A 15,743-nucleotide genomic window follows, 5' to 3' on the forward strand; every position below is an offset into this window, starting at 1 on the left:
GTCCAGAGAAGAGATTCGAAGAAAAATCGGCATCTCTGATTCATTAAAATAATCTCAGAAATCGTCCATGCAGTATCATTTAACCAAAGGGACTTAAACAACGTTCTTCGATTTTTTATAAATAATCGGAAAATAAAGACTTAGAAAAAGTTTCACAAAACGTTCAGTAGATATAAGAAATTTACCGAATTTTTCAAGTGGCTCCGCAACGAACAATGTATGCAACTAATAGACCTCTGAACAAAATGATGAACACATATAATCAATATTGTGTACACATTGACGTAACTATGTCTAGGGCAGAAATAAAAAAAAGCTTTGAACAGAAGACAAAATTAACAATTTATCATATATATAAATAAAAACTGTATGTAGTCTACCCTGATTGACGAAATAAATAAATATAAACATGACGTCGTAAATCTGAAATATGGTACATGCGATTTGGAATGTGAATGTGGAACGTGAGGATTTCTATGCTGTGAAGCTGTTTTTGAACATGTGGCAAAGAATATCAGGTTGATGCTCGTGATTATCTAGAAGCGTGACTATATCTACACCTCCCCCCTTTGAAGAATGATGCCATGAATTGAATGGTTTTGATAGAAAACATTTTTTATTTTCACCAAAATGGTTGTTTTTATTTGTTCAGAAGGGTCTCAAGCAACTAAACTTTCTATTTAACAAACCTTATTGGAAAGAAATATGAGATGATCTGTTTTTGAAAATCATTTTTTGTTATTTTTAGTGCAGGATCTCAAATTAGTTTTTTTCAATATTTTAAAATGGCACATCATCCCTTGACAACCTTTCTGTAACTCTTGTCCGTGAGTCCGTGACGGGACATGGAAAAGTTTTTGAAGTAGAATACTTCTCTCAGGAAGTTCGGCTACATAGGGATGTGAAATGAAAATCTAAAACCGAAAAAAGTGAAAAATATGTCCAATTTCAAATGCTAATAAATCGGTTAGTATTCGATAGATTTCTTTCGTTCTTGCAGCAATAGATTGGAAAATCTTCTAAGATTCTTCCCAAAAGAAGATAATTGTAAATTTATTATTCACACTATTGTACTATTGAAAATAGTCAAGCCTTGTCAAAACGAAAAATTCGACCTCTGATTGGTCGTTTTATGCTTGCTTCCCAAGCACGATCGACAGGATCATATACCTTGCAATTGAAAACATGCTATTTGGCCTATATAAGAGCCTGTTTCAGCCGGAGCCGCTCATATTAGTTCTAGACAGCGACAACAGCAGTCGTCCTTCCTTAGCAGCAGCACTAGCCCTGTGGTTGGTCACCACGTCTCAGGAGCAGCGCGGTTCTTCTCAGCGTGTGTCGCCAGACTGCCATTATTCCCCCCGTGTTGGGGCAGCATGAAGATTGCCATCAGGAAATCCAATTTTGAACATCAAAATGCCTCTTCCAAGGCAAATAAACAAGTCATTGAAAGTTAATAATTTTTGTCAACGCAAGCAAGCATTCTGTGTTGCATCCTAGCAATTTAAATTTGTCGCACCCGTCTAATTTACTGAATGTGTAAAAACTTCCACAGTGCATGTTGTCCGTGTATCTTAATTCTCCCAAGGTTAGGGTAGCTCAAAGGTTGTAATTAGCAACCGTTTTTGAACCGCAAAATGCTTTTTTTCAAGGCAAATAAAAAAATAATTGAAGGTAATTAAATTTCTGGCATCAACACAAGCAGACATTCTGTGCGGGATGCAATCAAATTCTGTTGTAGTTGTCTGATTTTTACTTTATTTAGTAAACCCCCCACTGTAGGGATAGCGCAAGGCTGCGATCAGCATAACCGACTTTGAATAACAAACTACCCTGTTAGAACGTATTCACAAAGACCGTCAGTTCGACTATGCAGAGCTAATATGAAGTCGATTCAATCAATCAGCATGAACAGAATTTCGTCGTCTCCCAGCTGCCAAGTTGCAACATGATGCAACACGCAACAGCGAGCAAACGAAATCGCTTGATGTTACAAACCGCAATAAGATACGGGTTAAAACCGTCGCGTGTGTGAGAGCACCATCCGTGTTTATTCGCTGGATACAAAAATCAAATGCGAATTGTGGAATAATTTGTCTGAAGAACATTAGGGAGTGGAACAACTGAACTGATAGGGCGTGGCCTATTTCGTAGCACCCTTCGGTTATAAAAGAGTGTTTCTGGGAAAACTAGCTACATTCATTAGTCGGAAGGTGAGCTGGATGGACCGTCCACAACGTTGTTAGCAGCAGCAGCAGATATCAGCACTCAGCGGTAACAGAATATATCAGCGGGTTGCGCCTGTGGCTGCCTTCAAATTAAAAAAAAATCACTTACCCTGTGGTTGGTCACCACGTCTCAGGCCTCTGCCTGAGAACGAACGCCAACGCGAGCGATCGGGCGAGATTTTTGCAGTACAACAGCCGGCACTTCATCTAATGGAAAAGTTGGATCATTTTGTTCAGAAGAATATTACTGTCGGTAATATTACAGAGCTGCGATTGCATTATATCCGATATGGAATTGAACAATTGTTCTTTTGAGAACAAATAAAACACTTAATTTGAAGAGTTAATAGTTTTGGGTACCAGTAGCAGTATGGTAACAGCCTCAGCAGTAAGTGCAGCCGGTACTTCCATGAGGCGGATGTTATAAGGAAGTAAATGGAAGCGGCATGGCGAAACCGTTCGGGTGTGCTTAGACGCGCGTCATTTTTCGTTGTTGATATTATTCCCCACATGAAACGAAGCGCTTTCGTACGATAGCGGCGGTATAAGCGGTAGATGCATTTGCCAACACTTACTCCAGTAAAGCCGTGTCTAATTTTAAATGTGAAAACACCTTTCTATTGTGTTGGCCGTGCACATTAGGCCTCTGCCAGGCTAAACGCGAAAAGCGGCGAGAGCCGTTTCGCCCGGCCGTAGGTTAATGTGCAGCCGTAAGTAGAGCTGTGTAAAAGTATTCTACTTCAACCTCGCGGTCGTGGCTTTGCACACAACCCTCCTGTGATTTTTTCCTTCAGAGTGCTCACTTTGATTCGTTCAGAAGAGTGTTAGGCAACTTAATAGTCTATCTAAAAAAATATTTTGAAAAAAATAACAGATTACTGATTTTGCTTAAATCAGTGCTGTAAAACTTTCTTTGAACATGTGGTAAAAAATAGCAGCAGGTTTATGCTCGTGATCAGGGTTGCCACATTTAAATCTGTGTTTTTTCTTGAAAAAATCTGAGCATCTGTATCTGGAACAAAAATATCTGTAAAAAAATCTGTATTGTTTAAACATAAAGAACTTTGTATTTTTTAAGTTTTTATGGTACATAAACAAAATTTTAAGCTTAAAACGTGTGAGGAGTTGAAAATATGTTCAATTTTCTTAATATTTGATGAAATAAATTTTGGATTATTTTTAAAAATTAATGTCAATTTCGAAAAATCTGTAAATCTGTACTTTTCGACAAAAATCTGTATATCTGTATATACAGATTCTGTATCGTTACTTCGGCCAAAAATCTGTAAAATACAGATTAATCTGTACATGTGGCATCCCTGCTCGTGATTATATTGAAGTGTTAATGTGCTACACCTACCCTCTTTGAAGAATGATGCAATGAATTGAATGGTTTTGATATAAAAACTTTTTTTCCACAAGAATGCCCGTTTTATATGTTCAGAAGTGTTTTAGGCAACTGAATTTTCTATTTAAGAAACCTTATTGGAAAGAAATATTAGATGACCTGTTTTTGAAAATCATTTTTTTGTTATTTTTAGTGCAGGATCTCAATTTAAATATTTTATTAATATTTAAAAATGGCACATCATCCCTTGACAACTTTTCTGTAACTCTTGTTTTACGAAATGACGGGACATGGAAATTTTTTCTTCCTTCAAAGTGCTAACTTTAATTCGTTCAGAAGAGTGTTAGGCAACTTAATAGTCTATCTAAAAAAATTTTTTGAAAAAAAATTAGATTGAAAATGTTTTCTCTGGTCTTCATTCAGATATATCTATTCAAAAAAATGAATTATGAAACGTCACACCCAGATAAATTTTCAAAAGTAGTATGCAAAGTCGCTTAGGATAAAAAAGCCTGCACACTAGGGTGACAATGAAAATCGTTTTTTTCGAATTTCGCTCAGAAGCAGTGCTCAAAAATTTCGTCTTCTCGAAAAGAGTACCCATTCAAAATTTCAGCTGAACCGGACTTCAGGAACACGTGTCTCAAAGCGGTAGAAGTTTCACTTTTTCGACTAATCAAGAAAAGCACAAAAAAAAATTGTCGATATCGATTTTTTTTATAGCCAATGTTATAAAAATACATGAGACGGCAAGATCTGATGTTATTATGTTTCTTTGAAAATTTTGAGCTTGGTGCTATGGAATATATGAGAAGAATTTTACCTTCGCAGTGCTCAAAAGTTTTGTCTTTTCAAAGTAAGCTCAAAGCGGTAAAAATAAACGAGGAATATTAAACTTCTGGGAAATTAAATTTTTAAGATAAGGAAGATTCTCTGCTCAAATGTTTCATGTGCTGTGGAAGGTCGTTGTCTTTGAACATGTGCCAATGACTAACGGGTTTAATGAGTAGCATGCATGTTTCATGCCATTGATACGCGAAAAAATCTAGCGTTTTTAGTTTACTACATCTCCCCCTTGAGGAGAATGATGTAATGAAATAAAAGCTTTTGTTAAAATTTTTTTTCCTCAAGACTACTGATTTTTCTTTGATCAGAAGAGTTTTAGACAAACAAATTTTAAATCTTAAAACCTAATTTGAAAGAAATCTGAGATGGCTGTTTTTTTAAAATCACTTTTTGTTTTAAAATACTTTTTAGTGCAGGATTTTCAATTCATTTTTTTATTTTGAAATGAAGCTTCAAACAGTATTCTAGAAATCATTCATTGATAATTTTTTCTATCACTCGTCATTATTCAAGTATATCGCTTTATAGAAAAGAGTTTTGAAAATTTCAGAGTTTTTCAAATATAGTCCAGAACTTTAAAAACATGCAAAGTTAAGGCCTACATACCCCAAAGTATCTTTAAATTGTTATAGGGTGCAATGAGGTCCACAAAAAAATGCGCGAAATGCGTTATTGGTGAAATATACAAAATCATCAATTTTAAATTTTATTGAATTTGTTTTTTGTACACTCAGCTGGATCAAGCAAACAAATTCAGGTCATTATTCTAGGCGTAGAAAGAATCTACAACGTGTTCCAGTGGTTTTTTGTAATGGAAATCTGATTGACGCCGGTACACTGGCAGTGTTGGCAGAAAAAATGATTTGCAACATAAATTTCGACATACTCAACTTTGAACAGCTCTAAAATTTTTTTGGGACACACTGGTTCTTTAGTGTCTTCGGCCAAGTTGTTAGTACACTACTACTTGTATACTGTGGAAAAGTGATTTAAATTTGGAGAACCATCACTTATGTTTGAAATAATACTAAATAACACCTCGCTTTCATAATTTTGACCGCACAACGTTTAATCAGACATTTGTCAGCTGAGTTACATTGAATAAATAAATAAATAATTTAATAAATGAATGAATAAATATTTCGGGTGTTAATGTACTACATCTCCCCTTTTTAGTAGAATAATGTAATGAAATGGAAGGCTTTTGTTGGAACAAAAAAATCCTTCAAGAGTGCCAATTTTTATTTGTTTAGAAGAGCTCAGGGCAACTAAGTTTTCTATCTTAAAATTATTTGAAAGGTATCTGAGATAACTGTGTACTAATCACCTTTTATTTTAGTGCTGGATCTTAAAATATTTTTTTTTATTATTTTTAATGAAAGTTCAAATTTCCTAGAAGACATCTACTGAAAACTCATTACCGATGCTTCTTTAGTCGGTTCTGGTATCAGAGTGAAATACATGGTGTTAGGTTCCTTGTTGAGAATAATTGAGGGGTTAATAGAGGGCCAAATTTGATAAAAATAAATTCTTCTACGTGTGTGTTCCAATGTTGATCTATTTGGAGTTATTCAACTTTTAAGGTTCTTGAATACTCTTCTTAAAATTTCCTCTAGCTTTAAATATATACTATTTAGAGCAATTGTATTGGTTTTACTTAAAAACTGAGAAAATTTTCTGCTAGATATAGCCTTTACACGTTTGAATAGTAAAGTAGTACTGTTTTTAACGGTGGTACGATAATGGGCTCTGGAGATTATGCTTTCTCAGTAGTTTAACTGGATAAAACTCCATACCGGAGACATCAGAGATTATGGGTTCAAGTCTCGTCCTTAGTTCTCGTTTATTATAAAATGTAGTCGTAACAAAAAAAAAAAAAAAAACTAGTTAATGAAGTGTACAATATTTCATTAAGACATTTTAGGAGACACGAACAGTTTACAAAAGACATCACACGTAGAGGGGTCATTCACCTCAGGTTAAAGGCTCTCAAATAAAAATCAAATCAAAATCAAAAAAGACATCACAAATTCATTTAGATCTCGTTACAAGTAACCGAAGTATTAGTAAAAAAGCACTACAAAATAAAGTAAAAACTTCTAACAGTTCTTTGGAAATTGTAAAGTTTGAAAACTGAACCTCAATATAATAATAAACAATTCAATACTAAAACACCCCACACCCCTTGGCACGCCACTGTAATGCCGACACGGGGACGACACGGAACGAAGAAGTGACCGACCGCGTTCACGCATTTTTTGGTGCGATTGTGGACGCGCTAGGATCACGGTCCAGACCAGATTGGGATGGATAAAGTATAATACCGAAAAGTGCGGCAACAGCAGCAGCTGCAGCAGCAGCAGCGAGAAAAAAAAACTCAAAACAGGAAAGTGGGTTGGAAGTTCATTTGAATAATTGATTTGTCTGCAAAGGTGAAGCTTCTTTGCACGATTCGGTAATGGTTTGATATGGTGGATTGTGATTTTTTTGACTGACTTTTTTGATTCTTTGGTATCAAGGGGCGGAGGGGGGAAGGATTAATTAGCAGGTGAAGGATTTTACGGGGCATCTGATGACCATTAGCGTCTGTGATTTGATGACTGGTAGAATCATAAGGAGATCAATTGAAGGTCGATATTTAAAACTAGTTGGACTGAGAAGAACCCTACTCTGCGCTCATTAGAATGTGTGATAAATCCGATGTCAATGTATTTTTTTGTTGTTGTGAGATAATTTCCCACAATCTAACATCTATTTGCGGGTAGCCAGCGTAGGAGCGTTGATCGATGGCTGCTGCCGTTGCACGCACGGCTGCTGGAAATGTCAACGGAATGCTCCGAGTCTGAAATGCCACTTGCAGTGAGTTTCTCTTTTCCTAAAACCCTGTGATTTTATTTTTTTTCATTCGTTCATTTCGAGCGCCACAGATCGAAGAGCACAGGAGGACCCACTTTGATTTAGATGTCAAAAATGATTGCTATATTGTTCACCAGTGGTGGATGCCCGAGCTGACGGCGCAGACGTTTGATTTATTTTTATTCCCGCTATCGTCTGGGACTGCGTGTAGAGTCCGCGGTTGATGTCCACCGGGGGCGCATTCACAAGGGAAAGAAAGGGCATTTCGCTTCCTGGTTTTCAAAGGTCGACCGAGGCTGCTGACTGTGTATTTTGGTATGGTTTCGATGATTGATATTAGTCGGCTTTTACATACGTGTGCGATCAGCACTCCACTTGGAATGCGTTTCGCCGCGGTCTAAATTATGTTGTATGTCGCTAAGCGAGAATCGATAAAAGCTGTGTCGGTTTGCGTTGGAGCTCCGTTACGCACGATCACTATTATTTGCGCCGAAACGAGAGCGAAAGGAGATCTATCCGACAAGATATGGTAGAGGGAGGCCTATTAGGTGTCAATCTGCCTTTGGTCACATTCCGAGCTCTCTGATTTCGTGGGCCAGAGAAAGCTGTCTTTTTGTTTCTTGATGACTGAAGGACGCTAGGTGAAAGTGACTCTCCTTAAGCTCCTTGCTAGTGAATTGTTGCCAGAATTTGGTGATTGATTACCGCTGTGGTCGTCAAGCTATGCAATCGTGACAGTAAAAAAATCGCCATAGAGCTAGTCGAGCGAACATCAGCTGGAACACAGTTCAACAAGCAAGTAGATCTTATCGTTCTCGCTCCGAGTAAGTCCTTCGATGATGTCATTGATCTTTCCTCCACTGGCAAGACCGAACGAAACATGCAGCTCAAATTTATTGCTACACTCTATCTAGCATCATTATTCAAAAATTTTTACCTCATCCACGCTCTCCTAAAGCGGGATCATTGCGCGATTGTCCGCAGAAAAAAAAGAAGTTATGATCGCCGCCTAGCTCGAAAAATACGATTCGCTGGGCGCTGTCATCCGTGTCGTCAGTTCCCGGTTCCCCGGTCTAGGCGATCTTTGTCGCGATATTGTCGCGCCTACGCGCCAATCTATGCGCGCGACCCGATTCACACAATGTAGTCCGCGCAACGCTGCGCTGTGTGTACTTTAGCATCAGAACTTGGCCGTTGACGACGACGACGATGGTGAGACTGATCGCATTTAATGAAAATGTCACATAACTCATCGCACTTGCGCGCACGAGTGTGTCGCCAATAGATGGTCGTCGTAGTCGCGATCGTGATCCTTCCTTCCCGCGCACACTTGCAGCAACACTCGAAGACGAACAATTAGAGGCGTGAATAATTTAAAATATTAATAAATCTCCCCGCGAGTGCTGCGCGCTGGTGATTCTAATGCTGCGCGTGATCTTCGATATCTTTTCGGCCGTTGTTGTTGGTGGTGTTGTCATTGTTACGATCGCCATCTTGGCTCTCCGGCATCCGGTCGGCGTGGTGAAGAGCGTGAAAGGGGTTGACGCGTAATTAATTCTGCTAATTGCTGGCCCGCGATCCTAGAGTCGCGTCCGTGTAGGCGTGGCGAATGGAAGTTGTGACCAACGCCTCTCGCATTTTTTTGCGGTCGTCGTGCCATGCGTGACCTGACAGGTTGATAGCGGATTTGTTGGGTCATAAATTAGTGGAGATTAGAATTGACAGGCAAGCTGTGGTGAATTGCAATTTTAATTAAACAAAAAAAAAAATCCTATTGATTCATCACCACACCAGTATTCTGTCCGATGGAAGTCGTTATCTGTTTGAGCAATCTTGCTTGAGGCAGGTAATAATTGGTCACCTAATGTGTCACTGATGATGGGAACTGTAACATCTGCCGTCGCCCGCATCATAGTAGTTGCTCTTCGTTTTGTTGTTTTGTAGTTACAAATCGTTACACGAACCTCGCCCATCACGGTAATTGTACACTGAAATGAATTAATAACTAGCCTGGGCATTGTGCTGAAGAGCCCATCACACTTTCCTTGATTGGAATGTCGATTGTGTGGTGGCCAAAGCCGGCGAAGATTTGGGCCACAATGGAGACACCGACTGAGGGCGTACCTGTTGCGTAACTGACGTACACACGATCTACGATCTGAGGCGGTAGTTGGGATGAAAATTGAGTTTCGATTACTATTTTCCTTTTTTTTTGTTATTGTGTTGAGTTGCGACAAAGCAAGGTGGGATCCTCCCACGATTGACGTGTGAAGCGTTGATTATTATTGAAAAGGTCACCGTTGGTCACACACACACGCGATTGATGCGGGAGGCGTTTTTCTATTGATTTCTCGATTTATTGCTGTTACGTTGGATTTCGAAGTTGGGTGCAATGTTTCTATTATTGTTTTTTTTCTGATATCTATCCACAGACTCGACGATCATCTGGTGATCTCGCACCACTACCTGAAAGACGCCTATCGGTGTGAGCTTTGCCCGCGGGCGTACTGCCATCGACCGTCCCTGCTGCGACATCGGGCCATTGTACACGGCGAAGTCAAGCGCTATCCCTGCGAGAATTGTTCCAAGGTAAGTCGGAAAGGTTTTGCCCCTGCATCTACCCTAGCATTGTTACCTTCCAACAGGATACTGTCACTGCCACGAGGCTTTCAAGCGTTCCCCAGTTTGATTATCGGCTTTTGAGCTCCTCCGCCTCATCACATCAGCACCAAGTGAGTTCAAACTTTAGCAAATGTGATGATTTGTGTTTCGGGGGCCGTTGAAATTATATTTTTTTATGATTTTTCTTGTGTTTACAGTTTCTCTAAATTTTTTAAATGCACATGACTAAATAAATTTTTTTTGCACATGACTAAATAATTTCAACATCAATTATTCTAATTGTAAAGGAAGTGATGGAGAAATCAAAAATCACATAAATTGAAGATACCGAAAATCGTCCACAAAAATTAAATTTTACTAGAAGGAGAGAATCAATGGAGCAAATAGTGAATAATTCAGCTAACAAATGATAGGCAAAGTTAAATTGTTTTTTTTTTTTAGTTATGAAGAAAATCTCTCAGAATTATGAACGATAGTTTAATCCATGGGAGATGTAACTCGTTTTAATTATATCAAATCTTCTGACTGGCGGCTTATACGATATAAGAAATGCACACGAAATATTTATTTTTCTCAAGAAAACATCATTCTTTTCCTAATTAAAATTCGAATAAAGCCGACATTATTGACACTTCAAGACAAAAGGCTATGGCATCAAATCTATGGAATGCTAGTTAACAAAAGCGATAGTAAAGTTGAGAGAAAATAATGTAGTACCTGAGATAATTCCAAAGATAAGCTACGTAACTAAGTGCTCGCATTTTTTTTTTTGAATAAAAATGCAACTTCCATTTTGAATAAATAATTACTTAGAAATCGTTTAAAGTACATATTGTCCATCACTGGTCAAAACTTTGTCGAATGTTTTAATTGAGCTCGAATACCGTTATGATTTTTTTGTAAGATTTGGACCACTGCGACCATCATTTTGATCTTTTGTGGTAATACCGTTATGATAAAAGTGTTCGTCTTTTGAGGCGTCTGGCGATGCAATATCTGGGAACATGGCAGGTGAGTTAGGACTTTGGCAATATGAGGCCGAGGGTTGTCATGCAGTAGACTCACTTTTTTGGTGCTTCTGCTCGTAGTGTGGCCATTTTTCGAGCAGTGCTCGGTTCAAACGCATCAATTGGAGTCAAAAGCAAAGATGGTTTTGTTCGGTTTTAACAGCTTATAATAGATATCACCGATCTGGTCTCACTAAATCCATAGCATCACCTTCGCACACACTGTATATTCGGTCGAGCCGAAGTCGCAGAGGCCGTCGTATGTTTCTTTTTTTTCCGGTTGCTGTGATGAATCAATTTTTCATCACCTGGAACGATGCAATGAAGAAAACCCTTACCTTGGCCTCAAATTATAAGAAACCAACGCTCCTTGTTTTATTATCATTTCTAAAGTAAGCAATCGCTTTGAAATGGCTTGGCGGGTAATCTGGAAACAATCATTTCTCGTTTCTATCACGACTAGATCAGCATGGTTGCGCAAAATATACCTACTTGGTGCCTCTGAGAGCATAGTTGCATGGCTTAGTTCATATCATATCACTTCGTGTGCAATCCTGAGAGTGTATTTCAGCTATGTTGATTACCTTGAGTGGTGTACCTCAAGGAAGCAACTTGGAACCGTTACTTTTTGAAATACTTTTGAGTGATGCCGGTATTTCACTTGGTGATGGATGTAAACTCAAATATAGCTTGCAGCCTCCAATATTGACCTACCACGTAGGTGGAATCGTGCACAACTGGGCTTAAGAGATAACTTACTTGGGAGTGATACTGGATAGAAAGTTCCACTTTTCCACTCATCGATCCGCCGTCATTGCTACGACTAGTCGTCAGTTGGGGTTTATAACCAAAAAATGGTCTTTGTTATTCGTTAGAGCGATCCATTTTAGAGAACGCTCCACTAGTTATACTTCCTCATCAGCCGATCTGGAGGTTTCGAATCGAAGAGTTCAAAAGTGATTTGTCCAAATTGCTTTATGAAGCTTGCTATGCATAAAATAAACTAATAATAACTCATCCTAATACTAAAGTAAGCTGTTCCCGCGTTCGGCATGGACCCATAACAATTCAGCATCTTGCAAGGCTTTTGGTTTTCCTTCTCGTGGACAGTCGCCAATATCGTTATTACCGTCTTTGGAGCAACGAAAGCAATCACGTCATGTAATTTCACTTATAGCAGCTTTTCCATATTTTTGTTTCTTTTTTGTTTTAGGAGAAAAGAGGAGGCTATCTGACAAAACGTTGTAATCCTTGCGGAAAGTTATTATTGTTTTTTTTTGTGTAAGAAACGTGTTTTTTGACTTCAGGTGGCTTAGTTAAAAAAAATCTTTTCATTGAGGCCAATACAAATTTTAATTTCATTTTATGTAACCCCCACCTTCAAAAATGTTGAAAATCGGAAGGGGAAGAAAAAAAAACAAGCTAATTTTTTTAATATTATTGGTTTTACGACAGTGTATTTACTCAATTTAGTAACAAACAAGTCCAGTGACAGAGAGAGCGTTGTCGAGGGGCAAGCCAAATATATAATAATAATGATAAATTGTTATTTTTTAACATTCATTTGAATGCAAATTACAGACATCGTAACTTGCATACAAATTTTCACTAGAGATGTTCCATTTTTTCTCGATGTTATTTATTTTTCGACGCCCTCCTCCCCTCCTCCCCTGGCTAACTTTGATAACCTTGGACATAAAAAGAATTCGGAATTTGCATTAGCCTTATTCAAAGACAACAAAACATTTACGCAAAATGTACTAAAAAAAGTTTGTTCAATATTAATATTTATTTTGAAATTTACGTTTGCAATCCCTTTTAGATTACTGCGGTTAATCGAGTCCGACCTGTATATTCAATTTTAGATCCGATTGTTTATAGTAGTAATTTTTTTTAAATTTTAAATATGATCTATCTAAAGCTGATATGTCGTGAGGGAACATCCATGAAATACGTAACGCTTGATAGAAAGGAAGGGGATGTTCTTTTATGTGCTACGTAATAAACGAACGTTTTCCAATTGATTCGTGATTTTGAAAAAAAAAATTGAAATTAATGAAAAGAATTAAAAAAAAATATTGAACAAAAAAATTCAAGAATGTGCGATTCCGGCTGAATTTTACCGCTTCGCTTACGTTCTTTCCCTCGGTAGGAGATTGATGCTTTTCCGGGTCCTTAATACGTCAAACCAATCGATGGAACCCGGTAGGTTAATAGGAGGAATGGGGTTACCGTTACATCCGCCCCCCACTGCAAAATGATGTGACTCTTTTAGGAGAGTATGATTTACACTCACAAAGGGTTGCTTAAATTTTATTATTTGTCTTATTCACCATGTGAGCACGTATACTAACACATATACACCCTAATCGTGCACACCAAGGAGTCATTCCGTGCTACTTCGACAATCGATCCTGATCGATCATTTCCGATTTCGCCGAAACTTTTTACAGTTATTCCTTTTTGATAAAGGAGTCATTTTATGATATCAGTTCTTCATGTAGACTCGCGACTTCTGTCCCGAAAGTGGCTATCCAAAATGGTGACTGATAGATGAAAATTTCTATATCAGAAAAATGGCTTGTTTGATCGAAAAAGTCTTCAGCGAAGTTGTAGGTAATAAAATTGCGGTTCTAGAAAAAATATGTACACTGTGAAAATATTTTTTTTCTGTGCCAAATTTTGTAGTTTGTCACAAAATATTAAATTACCTTTTTAAAAAATCTAATTTTTTTTACACATTGAAGATGACAATATGTACTACTATCTGTCAAAATTTGGTGATGGTAAAATTTGGTGATTGGATTTTTAAAAAAGTACATTTCCAGATATTTAATACTTTGTGGTAATTTGGAAAACTTGGCACAGAAAAAAAAATTTTTTACAGTGTATATATTTTTTCTAGAACCGCAATTTTATCACCTACAACTTTGCTGAAGACCATTTTAATCAAACAAGCTGTTTTTTAATTAAAAAAAGCGAGATGACAAATCAATATGCGCTGATCAAAACATTATTTTACATTTGACTGCAATTACATAAAAAAATTACAAGTTTTTTTTTGTGCCGCTACTTAGTAGTTAAAACGTCTCTAAAAAAAAAAAGTTTTTTTTGGTAGCAATGTGCTTTCTGAGCTTTAGAGGAAAGAGTCAGAAAGAAAATTCTTATTTACTTGAAAACAAGACGAAAACATATTTTGATTCGATGATAGTTAAGAAAATTCGAGACTATAAAATTCAGTCCGACCTGTAAATAGCGAGAACGTAGTTGCGTACCTAATAAAACAGCTTCACTAATCCTAAAACAGTACTCAAGTAACTTTAAAATAATTCTAAATACCTTAAAAAATGATACTGAAGTGATTCTGAAACAATTCTAAAATGATTCAAAACTGATTTAGAGTTATCCCTAAATTATTCTAAAATTATTTAAAACGATTCCACAAAGAATCAGGAATGATTTTATAATATTTCAGGAATGATTGTAGAATAACTCAAGAATGATTCGAAAATAATTCTGATTCTAAACCGATTCAAAATAATTCTAAAATGATACCAAAACAATTCTGAGATAATTCCAAAATGATCCCTAAACTATTCTTAAAAGATTGTAAAATGATCCTGGAATGATGAATGAAAAAATGGTTCTTTAATTATTCAAACATGAATCTTAAATGATTCTGAAGCGATTCTAGAATGATTCTGGAATGGTTTCAAAATAATTCCTGAATAATTCTAAAAAAATCTAAAATGATTCACTTACTTTACTTTTACTTTTTTGGCTAACGGACCATTCACCGGTCTAGGGCCGAACGAATTAGAGATGTCCAGCTTCTTCTGTCTTGGGCAGCCGTTCTCCAGTCTCCCCGTACACCAGCAGATCGTGCATCTTCTTCCACCGCGCACATCCACCGCGTGCGAGGCCTACCACGGAGTCGACGGCCTCTTCCTGGTTCTCTACTGAAAATAGTTTTGGCGGCTCTCTCGTCAGGCATTCTGGCTACGTGTCCAGCCAACTGAAGCCTGCCCCGCTGTATTACCTTCACTATATCAGCATGTTTGTATACCTGGTTTTTATACCTGGTGATTCATGCGTCTGCGCCACACTCCACCTTCCAATTTACCGCCAAGTATCGATCGCAGAACTTTACGCTCAAAAACTCCGAGCACTCGTCGATCAGCTTCCTTCAGCGTCCATGCTTCATGTCCGTAAAGGGCCACCAGGAGTATCAGCGTCCTATACAGTGCAAGTTTTGTGCGAGTTTGCAAACTACGGGACCTTAGCTGGTTACGCAGTCCGTAGAAAGCCCTGTTCGCAGCTGCAACTCGTCGTTTCACTTCACGGCTCATATCGTTGTCACATGTCACAAGCGTACCAAGATAAACGAAATCGTCAACCACTTCAAATCGTTCCCCATCTATCTCCACCTCAGCACCAACACCACGGGGACTCCCACGCTCTCTGCCAGCTACCATGTACTTCGTTTTGGCAGAGTTAATGACAAGTCCCAATCTCGCTGCTTCTCTCTTAAAAGGTACGAAAGCCTCCTCCACGGCCTTACGGTTGATACCGATGATATCGACGTCATCCGCAAAACCAAGAAGCATGTGAGATTTCGTGATGATCGTACCGTTTCTTTCGACGTTTGCTCTTCGTACTGCACCCTCAAGAGCGATGTTAAACAGTAGGTTGGAGTCCGCATCCCTCTGCTTCAGACCATCCAACGTTACGAACGCGGCTGATGTCTCGCCAGCTATCCGCACGCACGATTTTGATCCCTCCTGTGTCATACGACTCAGCTTTATTAGTTTCGTAGGGAAACCGTGTTCCAGCATG

At 38.1% G+C, this 15,743-nt stretch overlaps 1 protein-coding gene across 4 annotated transcripts in view; it reads left to right on the forward strand.

The window, feature by feature from the left end:
• LOC129731135 (transcription factor hamlet) overlaps positions 1-15,743 on the forward strand; it is a 196,751-nt gene that overhangs the window by 169,460 nt on the left and 11,548 nt on the right. For 3 of the 4 annotated variants that reach the window (XM_055690915.1, XM_055690912.1, XM_055690913.1), the window contains exons 7-8: positions 9,711-9,867; positions 9,924-10,010. In XM_055690915.1, coding sequence (XP_055546890.1) covers positions 9,711-9,867; positions 9,924-10,010 — 244 coding nt within the window. The remainder of the gene's footprint in view (positions 1-9,710; positions 9,868-9,923; positions 10,011-15,743) is intronic. The other variant, XM_055690914.1, reaches the window with a different exon arrangement.

The sequence above is a fragment of the Wyeomyia smithii genome, chromosome 3 (genome assembly GCF_029784165.1).
Source record: "Wyeomyia smithii strain HCP4-BCI-WySm-NY-G18 chromosome 3, ASM2978416v1, whole genome shotgun sequence".
Taxonomy (NCBI): domain Eukaryota; kingdom Metazoa; phylum Arthropoda; class Insecta; order Diptera; family Culicidae; genus Wyeomyia; species Wyeomyia smithii.